General features: G+C 38.5%; 1 protein-coding gene across 1 annotated transcript in view; it reads left to right on the top strand.

Moving 5' to 3' along the window:
- Positions 1-17,294, top strand: part of LOC109991323 (voltage-dependent T-type calcium channel subunit alpha-1I-like) — a 140,579-nt gene that overhangs the window by 106,630 nt on the left and 16,655 nt on the right. The window contains exons 28-31 of the mRNA XM_065955400.1: positions 199-269; positions 6,966-7,044; positions 7,570-7,691; positions 9,236-9,682. Of these exons, the coding sequence (XP_065811472.1) occupies positions 199-269; positions 6,966-7,044; positions 7,570-7,691; positions 9,236-9,682 (719 nt within the window). The remainder of the gene's footprint in view (positions 1-198; positions 270-6,965; positions 7,045-7,569; positions 7,692-9,235; positions 9,683-17,294) is intronic.

Genomic DNA, 17,294 nt, shown 5'->3' with positions numbered 1-17,294 from the left:
CCTCCCTATTATCTCTGCTGATCGTTCCCCTCTATCTCTGTGGGATCTTTTAGCTCTGTCCTCCGACTCACTTTCTCTAAATCTATCCGCAGATTAAAAAAAAAAATAAAAAATTCGCCCAACGACTTGTGTCAAAGGCACCACACTGACAAATATTTTTGTGTTGTTGCTAACGTTGTCTCTTCCTTTGATTTCTAGTGCTGAAGTTGTTGAAAATGGCAACGGGGATGAGAGCTCTGTTAGACACAGTGGTCCAGGCTCTTCCTCAGGTACGTGTCCTCACACACACACACACACACACACACACACACACACACACACACACACAGGCAGACAGACACACACTCTCCTCTGGCTTATCACAAGGACACAAGGGAGTCAATTAACATTTTTGGAATGATAAATGATCAGCGTCCATAGAAGACTTCCGAAGACTTATCACCCTTAGTAGACGGGCTGTGGCTCAATTTTTGCCCCAAATGTTGTAACCCTTTGTTCACTTTCTATGTATCCGGCTCATTTATTCAGGTCAGGAAACAGTCAGGCCTTTGTGGCTTCAATATTGGATTTGTTTTATTCCCACTAGGATAAAAGAGAAAAGAGCAGCTCAAAACGTTTTTGCTCCCATGGCACACAAAAAGACATTTTGTTCCCTTAACCTTTGCCCAATGTAATATATCTCAAAGTTTTGGCTTGTCCTGGAGTATCTGGAACATTGTGGAATTTAAAGAGCAATATTAAGCAATATATGCAATTTAACAACTCTCCTGTGAACAGAAAAAATGATGCAGAGTTCGACAAATTGGGGGTTTTTTTGGGGCAAAGAAAAGTTTTACACTTTACTTGCATTCGATGGCCTCCTCGGGTGGAAGGCAAACTTGTTATTCTGAGTTTGAGTTAAATGAAAACAGAATCATCAGACTGGAAGTAAGAGGACTTGTTGTTATGTAAATCACTTGTAAACAAGAGTTGAGGTTCTTTTCTCCTTTATGTTGTTGTTACCCTCTTTTCTGATCATCTTTCCAGTTGTGTTTTGACTGCTGATGCAGCTGGACATCCTACCATTACATTATTAGGTTTAATATTTAATGAGTTGGTATTTTCAAAGCCTGAAGCTGAAACCATGTTTCATGATAAAGAGAGATCAGGCACAGCCCACTTAGTGGTGGATAACTGATGCTGTATCTTTGGCATGCTGCTTTACAAACTGCCCTTCTAACCGTAAGTGGCTCTGGATGTTCTGTAATGTCATCTGTTGAGTTAAGTCTACCAGAGAGGACATTCCCTCTATTTCCCTTTAATATTTACAAATGGAGGGGGGGGGGGGGGGGGGGGAGGATTTTTTTGTTGGTGTCAACAAATCCCTTGTGCACCAGACTGTTCATCTATCCTTTCTGACACCTCCTTTATTAAACTCTATTATTCAACCCCATCTTAGAGACTCTACATGAACATGGGTCAGAAATATAGGATCTGACCTTGGAAGAAAACTTCCCATTTTTTTGTAATGATTAAATTGTCATAGTTCTGATAAGATGTATCACTTGCTGTTTTTATCTGCGGATTAGGTGACTTTAAGTGGAGTTTTAAGCGAAGCAGAAATGTGTGATTAAGCTCACTGATGTGTTTGTAACCGTTTGTTGACAGAGTTGACGTACTCAGTTAAGACAGACAGATTCACTTTGGGTTGGTCTTGAAATGTGTTATGGAAAATTCATTATCTTTCAGTATTAATTTGTGCTAGTTCTTTGTTTAGTAGTTAGTCATAATGATGTTTAAATATGAATTTTAATGTAACTACTACGAACTTCTACTGTATGCATAATCTGTGTTTACGCAGCTGCAGTGTGTAGAACAGGGTCTGAAGACAGAAAACACACACCGAAAAACCAACAATTTAACAGAAACACACCTCAATAAAGACATCTGTATGTGAAATGTCTGATTCATGCCGTGAAAGACGCTGCAAAGCTCTGATAGTGCAGACATGTTTCAGGATTGATTCTAAACTCTGTTTTCGCAGTTCCTTATAAACAGAGATGATGGAGGCTTTTGAAAAAGATGCTGCAGAGATAAATGTGCCAATTTAGTGTACAAGGTCACAGGACCAAAATGCACAAAAAAGGCACTAAATTGCATTTTAAAATACCCACTGATAAATGAACACACCATTATTCATCCTCTGCATCTTCTTTGGGCTGTGACACATCTTTCAATGAAGCCCTTCCTCTGTTGCCTTTTCCTAACATAACAAAACCATACATTTTCATATATTTTTTTTAAATGTAAAGAAACCCGAAAAAAACAAACAACCCTGTTTGATATGGAGTGTCTTGATTACAGACATTTGTAAAGTAGAGACTTTGTGCAAACAGAAGTGGATTTTATTTAGCCCTATACTACCAAATCAATGCTCTGACTGGAGCCCTCTGGGAGGAGTTGTTTTCCTTCTGAAGCACAGAATGTCCACGCCGATACACAGATATACACATTAACACCAATGAACACAAGCTCACACACAGAGTTCAAATTACAGTGACAGAAATCTCCCCCCGCTTTAGTTCTGCCTCCGATCAATAGTCCCTTTTTCCATCTGCACACATACAAAGCATTGCAGGTTCTTAAGAAATGTGTGTTTTTAATCCAAATGTAGAGACGCTTTGAGCAAGATGAAGAGAAAAACACTGTTTATGATTTATATAACAGGTAAAATAACCTTTCAGTATTAAGTACAGCTTTTCAGGACGGTAGCTAATGTAGTTAAGACACTGCTCTGCCCTGGTTATCTGTGTCTTTATGTTTGTTGTTTATGATATAAAGAGTAGGTGTTTTTTCTGCAATGACTCTGCAGAGTATTCTCTATCTGATCAAAATAAAAAAGCATAAAAACCCTTTTAGTGAATTTCAAAGTCTTTGATTTCTTTGAGTATATTTTCATCTTGTGAAAAATCGGATTCATAAGCTGTTGCAATGTGATGTGAGAGTTGCCTTTGCTATCTTGACAACCACTAAAGCCAACTGATGTCAAATTGCATCATAGACATAACAAACTAATTGTTTTCCATACAAACTAAATATCTAAAGGCTCTAAACATTGTAATGATGATTTTTCTTTGAAAAGGAGAGACTTTTACAGAGAAGTGCACATCTTGTGTAAATTCATGGTCTGATTGCTGTGACCAAAAAAAACACATTTACAATTCAGAAATATTGTGAGGATAAACAAAAGGAACCGCTGACTATGCAAATGTGGTATTTAAGGACACAAACAGTAACAGATTTTTTTTAAGGGACAGCGAAAGGTGAGATATGTAAATATGCAACACTGCGTGCGTCTTACAGGGTTAAAATCTGAATTAACCTTTTCTTCTTATTGGTCTCATAAATATTGTAGAAGTGAATAAAATATTGAAGGTGTCTGTGTTCTCAAGTCCTCAACCTGGAGGACTCACTGTAGCATCTTATCGCTGTATACTTTAAGAGTGTTCTTTCCTCTCAATTTAAGACGGGTTTAACACCCTCTAGTGTGTCAGCATGACTTGTGTCACACTACCAAATTACATACAACTGCAACATAAAAACAGGACCCCCCATGACTCAGAACACTGAGTGAGTCATGATTTCATTAAACAGAAAAGAACACATTCGATAAACAGTGTTAAAAGTTTGCAGCTCAGTGCAGGTTCTTTCTCTATGGAAACTAAAGGTATAAATATCAAAGCGTGTGTTTCTCACACATTTCTGTTGCCTGGCTGCCAGCGCCAATGCTTCCATAGTATCCAACAATCTGTTTCTTTATACCTTCCCTGTGGTGTGCTTTCATTCTTTGCTAGAGGGATCTAAAGACATCAGATGGGCTTAAGTTACAAGCCGCAAACTGCCTCGGGCCCAGCTTTTAATATCCGCTAGGAATCACCAACATGCATGAGTGTGGAGCGAAGGAAGGCTTTTCCCATTCCTGCCTCCCTAATTTTTCCCTGTTTCTGCTCTTTCACGCTCTTCACTGATTAAACTATATGTCTTATTCCCTCCTAGTCCACTCTTTCTCCTTCTATTTGCTTATTTATTGAGAGCACCACACTGCTTTCCCTGTAAGGTGACTTAGCTAACAGCATTCTGCTTTAGTGCCTGCAAACACAACCCAGAGGATCCTTTACCCATTAACACTGCATATCTGTATCTGTGACGGCTCTACACGGAAGGATTCATGCCTGGTAAACGAACAATATTAGAAGGTTTTTACAATGTTTACATTATTAATTAATAAAAAATGGACTCAACCTACTGTATGTTCTATATCTTTTGTTGTTGTTTAATACTTACATACCCGCAAATATTTCCAACAGTTGAGTAAGCCAGAGAAATCTGTAATTTCAGAGCTGTAGAGGGACGTGTCCTGTCGTGACGGCCGCCATGACAGACACGACCTGTTTATTGTTGGCGTGGAAACACAGGATGTTACGTTAAAGACCGCTACATAAGGAATTGTTACTGAAAGCTGCCGTACTGTTGCTGTATGTGCTGCTTTGATAAAAACGTCATGTAACGTAATGGCAGAGAGAACTCCCATGATTCCTCACCAGCCTCAACGTCATCTTTTGTTATTGTATTAATTCAGAGCCCCCTAGTGGCAGAATCTACATACTGTGCCTTTAAGAGGTTGGCATGTAAAAGTTTCCCCAAAACGGTGTACTAAATTTTCTCTATTTCATTCATTGAGGGGAAAAAAGATAACATTCAAAGCCTCATGTAGCGTATTAAATATTCTAACTAGAATTCTGTCTTACTTTTTCATGAGAGGTCTTGACAATTAGTTTTCCATCCACCGATGCACTTCAATTTTTAATTTCTTCACAAAGTGTACAACTCTACATAAAGTGTTTTTTCAGCTTTGCAACATCATTGATTAGAACACCTTCTTGTCTCTTATCAAAATGTCAATCAACGAGTTTGCGAGATGATAAAGCAATCAGGGGGAAATGGAGATGATTAAAGTGCCCTGAAGATGTTTGTTTTTGCATCAGAATTCATCAGATTTTAAAACTGCAAAAAAATTTCATCGTGGATGTTAGTGTGGCTCTGTCTTATTCCAAAAAATGCGCACACAAACTGCAGAGCTGGAAAACATGTGGTTGACGCGTGCTTCATAAAAAACTCCAGTCCAAGTACTGAAAGCTTTATATACAAAAATACAATCAAACAAAATGTAAAGCACGGTAAAAAAAAACAGTGTGCTACCGTAGCTCCACAGCTTCGAATAAAACCGGCAAGCCAGTACTGGCAGCATGCTGCAAGCTTTAACCAGTCAGCAGCCAGAGTTGACTGGAGCCTTAATTACCTTCAATTAAGCAACAGGCATGACCTACTTAAAACTGAAGCACACTGGGAATTATCGGTAAAAAGGTGCCTCTTAACTCTAAATTATGTATTCTTAATATCTATCCTGATGATTTTGCACTTTCAAATAATGTCAAATATCTACTCAATGTTTGTTTCCTGGAGGCCAAACGATGCATTGCTCGTTCATGGAAGAAACGGACAACCTGTGGAGTCTCTCAGCGGTTGAAGGGAATGACTCTCTTTCTTGCTCTTGAAAGGATTAGCTCAAAAAACAAACTTGACAAGTTTTGGAAATATGGACTATTTTTTACAACTTCCTGGAGGGTAATGACATACAAAATGATGTTTGGACTGATGAACAGATCTGTCTGTCAGTAGGGCTGCTATGTTTTTGTTTTTATTATTTATTTTTTTCCTTGACTTTTATTTCCTCTTTTTTAAGTTTTCGTATTGTGTGTACTGTTTTGCTATACACTGTTTATGCTTTACTATAAAAGACAATAAAGAGATGGTTTACAAAAAAAAAAACTGAAGCACACAAAAGATATACTACACTTACATATGTATAACACTTACGTATGTGTAAATGGCTCTAACAGTGGATACAGATGATGAGAATAGGGCGACGCTTGCGATCTAGTTCAGGCAGAAAACTTGAGATGCACTGATTTCATTTTTGGCATAAATCATTCTCTAACCTTTTAATTTGGTGTTCTATTTTACCTCATGCTTTCCAACCAATGCAGCCAGTTTCACCTCATTTCTTGAAAACATAGCAACTGTACATTCTCAGGCATTGGTTTTTGTGCTGATTGCATTGTTTGCAGTTATGTTTGTGATGGAATTTCTGAATCTCTGTCGATGTACAGACATTTAGCTCATCTCCTGGGTCTCTTGGTAGTCAGAGCTGTACTGATAGAGTCGGCCGTGATCATACAAACAAGGTCACTTTGGGTCTCCCTTCATATCTGGCTTGTTTGGCAGATTTAGTGTCTGCTCTGGATTATTTTAAACCCACATTCTTATTGTGTCAAATCACAAGCTTAGCTTTTAAGTAGAGTATAGGGTGACCATGCCGTTGACTTTAGCATCATTTTGTGGATAAATACCAAGCCCATGTGATGGTCTGTCAGAAATGGCTTGGCAAGACACCGTATTACACGTGTGTTGTTCATGTCATTTCTATTCACTAGTCATATATAAACAACTTAAATTTAAGAGTCTCCTTAATCTTTCTTGAAGTCAAGTATCTACACATTTCCTCAACAATGTTCAGTCTAGTTCCTACCCCAAGGCTTCATGTATAATATTGCCTGCATATTCCAATTTCAAGCTTCTTCAAACATATTTTACCAAGTCAACATGCTTTTCAATTAAACTTTAAATATTGAGCATAAATCTTTGCTACTCACTGAACATCACAGTAATCTACCTTCTCTCTTTCAACTGAAACTTTTTTAAAGTAACAGTGTGTGCGATAGTAGGCATGCTTTAACTGATGAATAGCTATTGAAATCTGACTCTCCGTAACCGTCTGTAGAAGCACATTTGATTTAAAAGAGTAGAAACTGTCTCAGTTCCTGCTTTTATAGGACTTGTTCATGTGTTGCTTTTCTGTTTTATAGGTGGGAAACCTGGGCCTGCTCTTCATGTTGCTGTTTTTCATCTATGCAGCTCTGGGAGTGGAGCTGTTTGGGGAGCTGGGTAAGTCTCTTCTACGACGTACTCGTTGCTAATTGAGTGATAAAGATCTTTGAATATCTGCACCTGTCACAAGAAAAATAATGGTCTTTTTAAGAGCGCTCAAAATAATGATTCCAGCATAATGTCCTTCTCCCGGGCCACACTGTTGTGTTTCCGCTGTCAGCTTTCCAATTATTTTGTGACTTGTCAAAATAATGAAAACAAAATCTCCATAGTTTTATTTTTCAAACTAAATAAGCCCACTGTATAATTTCCCCCTTCTTCATGGCCAATGTCTTCTTGAGATAATTTCTAGAAATCTTGAAAACCATAAATCCTGAACCACTCCTGCTAACAAACAAACAGATGTGATTGGGCTAAATAAATGTATGAAAGTACAAGTACAAATAAATAAATGTAAAAGTTCATACTAAAGGATAGAATGATTAACCTATACTCTATCATTGGGGATGTTATTAACATTTCAAGCTCTTAACCCTTTCCTTTTCATCCCCCCTCTTCTCCTATCATCATGCCTTTTCTCAGTGTGTAACGCTGACTACCCTTGTGAAGGAATGAGCCGACACGCCACATTTGAAAACTTTGGGATGGCCTTCCTCACCCTCTTCCAGGTTTCCACTGGGGACAACTGGAACGGCATCATGAAGGTAATACAGTTTGGGAAAGAGTTTGAATCGCAACTTATCTCGCAACGTTTGTCATCACAACACGACCATGTAAGCTGATCGGTTTTTACTTTCCAGACTGCCACCATGTCTGCCGCAGGAGAGATAACCGCACTTATTTTCTGAGATGAGGGTCAATAAGAAAGTGGGCATGGGAGTCTAGAGATATTTACAAGCATGTAATTTCATTTTTTTTTCAGCAAAACCATTTTAGACCAATCTGAGTGCAGACAGAAGCTGAGATGCAGACATGTAATTGAGGGTCTTCAGTTCAGATTAAAGTAGTGGACAATCTAATCATTGGGGAAACCACAAAGTAATAAGTGTGTTTTTAAGCAGAGACGGTGTTTCAAAAATGTACACTCAACAGAATCTTCTGTATGTACTTTCATAAAGTTAAGTCTTTGATGCTGCTCTTCAATCACTCATCTATCACCTCAATCAAGTCTCAATCTCTAATCACTGCCAAGTACCTGGATCTTAACATTTGATCACAGCTAGTGAGATACGAGATTTATTGCTGATTAGGCTCTCAGAGAGTGCAAAACTGAAAGATAAACAGACTGAAAAATTTATCCAGCCTCCAGTTTACAACAAGCAGCAATGTGAAAGTTTAACATGCTATTTAAATACATTATTAATGGCTTCAATGATTAGCTGAATGAGTCTGTTTTATTGAGTATAAAGGTGTTACTCATTTGTTTGTTCCCTAAAATAATATGCATAGTTTTTAAAAAACAAAGACACTGTGATGTGTTTTAAACCTCTCAGACTCATTGCTACATGATTTCTTCAGTAATTTGGACAAAGAGTCAATGTTCAAACAACACAAACATTTTCTGTTTCTTAACTTTTTACTGTTTAGCTACACACCTTTTGAATGAAAGCTATAAAGAGATGTCACATTGGACAAAGGATAAGTTAGTATAAATTAAAAAAACACAAACGATGGCTGAATGTCTTTATAATACGCTGTCATGTTTAACTGGAAAAACGATTAGAATGGGGTCCTTAAAAACTGGTTCGTCACTGTGCCAATACATGTAGAGACACACGCAAACAAAATATTTAAAAAGTCTTGTAAGGAGAAGCAGTGCATTGGGCCTCATTATCGTGGTGGAGCAAGAACAGAAACAGGCTAATGTTTATTTGGGTGGAAATTTGAGCCAAATATTGGGCTCAGTGGAGTCTGTTCCAGCTGCCAATTTAAAGTTTTTCCATAGAAATAAAATAAAAAGCATACTGAACAATCACAGAAAATACTGAACTGATTTAATCGAACACTCCCTAGCTAGTGTATTATTTCAAATAAATAATATTCATTGGGAAGCCTTAATTCTGTACCTTTAAATCACACAAAGCACACAAATATAATCATCTCAACTCATTTTTAATCTGATCTTCTTCCTGTATTTCTTTCTGTTGTTCTCACTGAAATCTTTCAATTCTAGCATTTTGTCCACCCACTCTTCTTCTGCTGACTCCTTCCTTTCTTCTTCCTCACCCAATGCCCCTCCACCCACAAGGACACACTGAGGGAGTGCCCACTAGACCGTCCGGGCAGCGACTACGGCTGCCATGCTGGGCTGCAGTTTATCTCCCCGTTGTACTTCGTGTCCTTCGTGCTCACGGCTCAGTTTGTCCTGATAAACGTGGTGGTGGCCGTGCTCATGAAGCACCTGGACGACTCCAACAAGGAGGCGCAGGAGGACGCCGAGATGGACGCCGAGATCGAGATGGAGCTTGCTCAGGGAGGCCTCTGCTGCATGATGGGAGGCATTGGAGCCATCGCCGGGGCCACGGGCGGCCCTGTGAGCGGGACCGGTGTGGGCGGCGGAGCGTCCGGTGCCATTACAGCGGGGACAGTAGGAGCTGCGGGTGTCGGGTTGATGGCTCCTCTACGAGACGGAGGAGGAAGTGCAGCTCATGAGGGACACACGCACAGGAGATGTCGGCTCTTCTCTCCAGCTGAGGTAAGATTACTTCAAGAAAAATGCTCTGCTACTTTTAATAATGCAGAATCACAAGTTGGGCTGTTCACTTTTAGAGGTATATCATTGTTACTATACCCAACTTTTTTTTTTTTAGCTCATAGTACAAAGTGAAGGGGCATAAAACCAGATGTTTGTGGTACAAAAAAGTGCTATATAAACAAGAAGATGGCTGTTAAAGAAAATATAGAAAAACTATAAAGGGAAAAGGGCCTGTGGGACCTGCTTCAATCAGTGAGTAAATATTTCCAAAATAAGTTAAACAACAGGTTAATAAAACAAGAACTGTTTATAACCTGACTTTCTAAAGGAAATACAAACTCATTCTTTTTCATCTAAACCTTCTCACAAAGAAATACTATTAGAGTGATTTTGACCTGATTCTACACAACTCAGCAGAATTGAAAGAACATATCTAAGCAAAGGCTCAGTTATAATGGCTTTATTGTTTGTTGTATGATTGAGGGGTTAGTAGGTAGGTACAAGAAACCCATGTAAAAGACATTTAAAAGTTTAACATTTAAACTTTTTAACATTTAACTTCTAACATTTAGACATTAGTAATTTAACCAGTCTTTGGCAAATTGAAGGTTTCTGTGTGTTTTGTGACAACATGATGCTTCATGATGGGTTTGACCTTGTTGTTTTGACATGTATTGACACATTTTAATAATGAGAAGAAAAAAACAGAAAAGGCGAATATTGTTTGAGAGATTTCTATATCGTCATATTTTTAATGAAAGGGCCAATGGCCAAGCTGTATTTGACGACGAGTTCGGATTGAAACAGACTGTAGAGACAATGTTGGTCTGCATACCACCGAATGAATTCCCAGCAGAAGCCTGCATGCAATCTTTAAAATACAAAATTCAGGCTTTAAAAAATACAAAGTTAAGTTAGATAGTTTTATTTGCATTCACTTACCAGTAAACAGTTGTATGAAACGGTAAAGGCTAGCAGCTGATTGCTGGCCTACATTCAACAGGAACACGTGGTCACCTCCCCGTCATAGTCAGTTCTCAGCAGAAACTAATCATGCAGGATCATGAGTGATGACCTGATGGGCTCTGTGACCACTAATCTCCCATCCAAAAATGCTCCTGCAGTCCTCTTCCATCCTCTCTGAATTCAGAGAGCCGTGCCAGGAAGATGAGTCACCAGTCATATGACAACACAATCACAAGCTCACCAATCTAATCACTGCAGCAATGATGCATGTCAGGAGTCACTATGTAGTGCCACTTCACCGCGGAGTGCCATGTGGAGGTGTTGTTTTGTCTCTCAAGTTAACAAGACATCCTGCTCACAGAGCGTGTGGATGGCTGATTATGACATCGACATGAAATGAATCTGTTTTTTTTTTTGTATCTATCAGTAATGCCCAATATTCAGTGTTATTCAGAAGTGTTGTTTTTCGCTTTATTTTTCTCCAGCTGGTCAGACCAAACAAGCACTTTGCAGATGTGACCGGGGCATGCTGGATGAGCAATAAACAGTCTGTTTCCAAATGTATGACTCATGAATGCTAAGTCCTTTATCAAATGGACTTTGCCAATTTAAAAGCATCAATAATAAAAAATCAGCTGAAATAGAAAAGCATGTTTTAAAAACACAGAATTTAGATTCTCTTCACCATCATTTCTCAGCTTGCCAATTACCAGAGAGGTTTGAACACACTTTGTATCTTATGCCCCATACTATGTTTTAATTGGAAAGTTTTGACCACTGAAAGTTCAGCGTTTGGGTTTTAATGTCTCTGCTGTCTTTGTCAGGTCAAACGTCCCCCGCTGAACTAGACAGTGAAATATAACCTGCTGCTCTTGTTTTGTTTCTCCATTCCTGACAGATTTCGTTTCAGCTGACATTTGTCTAAACAGAAATGTGTTCAGCTTTAAACTTAATGTCAAAACATTATCCATTTCCTCTTCATTGCGCTGTTCTGGTAACACATTTCATTCCTCTGTTATTGTAATGATTACAGCTCTCCTCTCATACAGCTACAGACACAACTTCCTGTCATGTTTTCTTCTGCTGATTTCTGAAAGTAGGACTTGAAGCTCTATTAAAGCTAAATTTTGCCTTTTTTATTCTTTGGTAGCATTTTATTCAGTAAAGCCTTTGAACAAAACATAACACACAGCCAGAGTTGGCATTCATTGGACCTAAACAAGTTACTTGTTTTTTGTTCAAACAGTGAAGAGAGTAAAGTTGTTGTCTTAACATGTACTAGAATCAGAAGATCCTTCCATATACTTACCTGTCAGGAGAGATACCATGATCAAGAAAGTGGTATACCCAGTGTGAGGCCCAGCCATGGCACTCCAGCGGGGCTGACCTGTGCGAATTTCCCAAATGTTGGAATCTCGACTGCCGAGGTGCCCTAGAGCAAGGCACGACCCTCCCTCACCAGCTCAGCATCCCTCCAAGCTCTCATCCAAAGTCCCTACAGACTGAGCTAGTGCCACACTGAGCTAATGCCAACCTTAATAAAAGGAGTTTAATGTTGAAACATTTGAGTTTTAATTGGACTCAGGAACTCAGGAGTGGTCAGGCCCCTCATATCTCATCAGTATAGGGGGGATTACTTTATGGCTGTTAGAAATCATAATGGCATGAATGTTTTTAATCCCACTGGTATCAGTTGGGTGCTCTTCCAGATAGAGTCTTGGTATCGGCATCAAACATCGCTTTATATACATTTCTGTGACTCTGAAGTGGAACATAAGAACTACCAATCTCAGAGTGCTTTAAGACAAGTTTAGGAGAAGACTACAAACATAGTCATTCTTGTAAATGATTCATGATTGGCACGTTTTCTTTCCAGGTTTTGTTATACATAGTTTACTTCATACACAGCATTAGTTGTTGCTGCACATCATTCCATGCTCTGTGGGTCTGCACAGCATCTGGAGTTGTTTTTATGCATGAAATACTGCTGCCCTACTTGTGCAAATCCAAGGTGATGATGACTTTTACACAAATGTTGAAAATACATGCAAAAATACATACACACTCCCCTACAACTTCTGCAGATAGTCCACGTGCTGAAATACACACACGTGGAAAGATATAAAATGGCCGCTTTCTCCGGCATTCTAAAAATACCATGGGGGGGGGGGGGCAGTGACGGTGGTGGCTCTCATTCTTCAGCTCCCTGGTTTCTGCATCTCAAACAGCAAGTCAGTATTCAAGCTGCATTTATAATCACGCTCTCATAATATTATAGCACCTGCGCATGGAAACAAGTATTTTTAGAGATACGCCTGCTGAGGCAGAGAGAAGGGAAACATGTAAATAAACAAAAAGGCAGAAACAAAGACGAGCTGGAGAACTAGGGAATGTAGAGAGGGGAAAGTAGAACAAATAAAAATGAAACTTGAATGAACAGCAAGGAGAAAGAAAACATGACAGGAGAGCCACTGATCTCTGAGGCTAAATGAATGCATTAGTGACACTGTTTGAATTAAATGACTAACAAAGTTATAATGGGGAATGACAAAAGGCTTGTTTGCAGCAGGCAAATGTAAGCTCTAGTGTTTAATTTAATGTGTGTGGGCAGGTAAATCACAAGGTGGCTCATTAGAAATGACCCTGTAAACACTATTTCTTATTAGCAGAAGAAGAAAGCGCTGAGGGTTTTCAACTGATTGCCTTCCGTGCCTTAACTTCTATTACAGACTTCATGATAATAAAAGGTGCTCTGCACTGGTGTTCATGGGGATTTCATTTCTCCACCTGTCATCTAAACACTGTTATGTTACCTCTGTGCCTTTTATTTTTAAGTCATTTATGCCTTTTGAAAGATTTATTGGACGTTTTTTCATATTGCTATTTTAATGCTATGGCTTACCTCTCAACATGCAAGCTTTCACTTAAGTAAGTCCCTTGCCATCAATTTTTGTCAAGATACAACCTTTATTGTATCCACAGCTAAAAAAAAACGGCAATTTTTTTTCTTTGTCTTGCCAGAAACTATCCCAATCGATCACATCTTGCACCTGCAGCCAGCAGCCGTTCATCATATTTTAACAATATCATGGTTAACATAACTTTTCATAAAATGAAATAATTTTCCATTTCTGGGTACATTATATTATGTTTATTCTATTGTGAAATGTTCCTTTTCAATATCACAGGGCATAGGCAAAATTAATGATTGATTACAATTTGAGTAACTACTTCTCAGTATACTCACCTTACTTCTGTTTCTAAATTTATCTGCCTTCTATTTTAGGTACTGCCTGTTGCATTTAACCCTCATTAATCTTTACTTGATATTTACTTTAATATTTATGGTTGAGCAATCTGGCTCTTGAGTTATCATTGGGGGTTCTGTCTTATCTGATGTCTCATCTCTTTTTGTTCATGGCCATGTGACCATCCACACAGACCACCTACACCAATAGGGTGTTTTATTATGTCCACAGGTGGTCCAGGCCTGGTAGGCAGAACAAGATCCTCTTATGGTCGATGACATTGCCATATCTCGGCCAACAGAATAGAAATGGTTGGCCACACACTGTTGATCTGGCAAAGGGTACTGGAAAGAGATTCTGGTGTAATATCTCCATGTAGACTGTTTTGCAAATCAACCCATGTCCAACAGAGTGAGAGCTTTTAAACAATTTTTTCTGGGACCAATATATTGTCTCCTAAAAAAAGTATTTGAAAACTCCTTGAGCGAAAGTTGTCCGTCCTATTTCTTTACAGAAAGCTAACAAACCTAAATGAGCTTTGAACTTCGGTTCCATCCAAAGGACATCGAAATTGTCATTCATCCAAAAGTATGACACTGAATCAATGTGTAAAAGAGGAGAGAGAGAGAGAGAGCGAGAGAGAGAGAGCGAGAGAGAGAGAAGCTGACTTTGGAAGGGCTGGAAGATTGAGATTGTGAGTGGGTGGCAGGCTCAGCCACACACTCATTTTGCTTATAGCCTATTGTCTGTCTGCTTCCCGGTATTTTTAACCAGAGGAGGAGTAAAAAGGCGAGATGAGGGAGAGGAGGAACGCAAGCGTTTTTCTATATGAGCTGTATTGTTAATCTCTATTCTGTTTTGCTAGCAAGTAAAACCTGTTCACAGTGTTCAGGTTTATTCCTCCGCCTCCTTTTCCAACATGTAATTTAGAATAGCCTGTTGTCTTATGCACAATTCTTTTGTGGGTTTGTTTGTTGATTATTTTGTCTTGGAAAAAAAAAGTACCTCTTTCAAATAAAGACTTAGATCCTTCAAAGAAATCCTTCATTAAAAAGAACATTTTAATCATCAAGTCTGATTGTTTTTAATATTATTTCCATTTTAACACCCCTCTCATTGTTCATTATCCCTCTTATTACATGGCCATGCACAACTGCTGAAACGATTTGACAGAAAATATTTATTTGGAAAAGTTAGATATATTTTAAAAGGATTTTATCAAATAAAAAAGTTGTTGGACTCAGTGCTTCTATACCAGTAATAATAAATGTAGGTTTAACCCGTTAACTGTGGAAATCTCTTTCACTTTTATGTTTCATTCACCACTCTCAAAAGACTGTCAAAGGGCTGCGACTGAGCCTTGATCCATGATACCATGATTCCTCCATTACTCGCTTTTTCGTGCCCTCTTTTCCTACTTTTTTCTCCTTTTTGCCAAACAAAAAATTAAAATAATGTCTAGACCTTCATCTTTCTGCTGATTGATATAAACGGATATGTTCTTCAAGAGTCAGAACTGCAGCCTTCTCCTGTACAGAAACAACAGATTGTTGAAAGCAGTGATAAACAAGCCAGAATTAATATTCAAAACAGCTGTAATATTGTAATTTAAAGAGGCAAGAGAGTACTTTCAGTCTTATTAATGTAATGTCTCATGGACATGTTCCAAAAACAAGTTAAGAGTTGCATAAAATAGTGTTTCTGCCAACCAAGAGCTCAAATGAGAACCATTAGCGTCATCAGTATTCCCTTAATGAGGTAGACTCTTGAAAAAAAGCAAATATAAAAACACAATGCTCATTGTAACAACTGAACTTACTTTCTTTGTAAATAACTCCAAAGACTACCAACGTTTTCTTTTAAGACTGGACTATTTTGGAGAAACATCTGTAGAAAACGAATATGTAGCTTGTGTTTTAAAATCCGAGGACTGAAACATTGTCTTCATTTTGTCTCTACTGTAAGAAGATGTTGGAATGAGAGCCTAGGAAGAGAATTGCAATATGTTTTATGAAATTAAAAAAGTTGCAAAATCCAGAGTAAGTTAGTTACCAGAGAAACATTTACCAAGGCAAGGCCCATTCAGATGGCAGTGTCATGCTCTTGGAAACTGTAGACTCACTAGTAACTCCAGCTGAAGTTGATTTATAAACAAAATATGAGAGGAAACAGGCAATCATGTGTCTTTAACACAGCACTTGCTGGCTGAATCAGTATGTATGTATATACACATCATAATCAGATGGTTTTTATTTAGCGTCCAGTGAAGTATGACTCCCCAGTCAGCATGATTATATTTGGGTTGAATAGATAATGCATTTGTTAAAATAACTACTGAGAGGGAGTGGGTGGACCCTTTCATTTTCTTAGAAAATTTGTCCTCTTATCCTTAACTGTTGTGTGCTTGATTGGACCAACAGTACCAGATTTTTGTTTAAAGGTCACATATTGTACTTCTTTTCAACAAGTTTAAAAAAGTGTCAGAGCTCTATTTTCTTACTCAAAATCCACTCTGATCCTGCATTTTATCATGCTCATAAACCCCTCTATTTCAGCCCTGCTCAGAACAGGCTGTTTCTGTGTCTATGGCTTTAAATGTAAATGAGCTGTGTCCGACCACGCCCCTCTCTGGAAGGGCTTGGGTGGCTCGGGGTGTCTTGCACCAAGCCCTATTGTTTACGGTGAGAAGGCAGACTCAGAGGGAAGAACAAACACCTAGCTGTGGGAGTGTCACCCACCTGGGGGATGGGCTACTGCCCTTTGTGATGTCACAAAAATCTCCAAATGGCCTGTTTGAGCACACATTTTCACAAGTGGAGCCAGCAGAAAAGATCAAGGATGGACTTTTCATGCAATTGGGGGGTTTGTGGACAGACTAGGGACACATATTAGTGTTGGAAAAACATGATAAAGTATGTTTTGCATTATAGCTAACCGTAAAAAAAAAAAACAATGTCATGTAACCCATTGATGACATAGACAAACTTACACACTGCTTTTTATTCTTTATATGTATAGTGCATAACAAATTAGCATTAGGGAGCTTTATCTTGTTACATGACATATTTCAACCTAATTTGTAAAAAGTCCATCTCTTGCACCTGAGACCTGAAATGTCCTCTTAAAGGCTTCACTCTTTTAGACTTCAACAAAAGATTTCCATGAATGTACAATGGGCTCTGAGAGTTAAAACATTTCTGCTATCTGAATCCAAATATCCACTCTAAAATGTTCCACACTCACATAATAATCCATTCCATGTGAGTTGGCTGACTGAAATATGTGTTTGTGTTGATGATCGCACAGTGATTATTTCCAAACCATCATTAAAGTGCTACATGACAAATGAAAAGTAGGATAGCAGGGTTAGGGTATTTTTGATTCTAATAAGCAGTAAC

The sequence above is a fragment of the Labrus bergylta genome, chromosome 1 (genome assembly GCF_963930695.1).
Source record: "Labrus bergylta chromosome 1, fLabBer1.1, whole genome shotgun sequence".
Taxonomy (NCBI): domain Eukaryota; kingdom Metazoa; phylum Chordata; class Actinopteri; order Labriformes; family Labridae; genus Labrus; species Labrus bergylta.
Note: the sequence above shows the minus strand (reverse complement) of the source record. Positions and strands in the feature narration are given on the sequence as shown.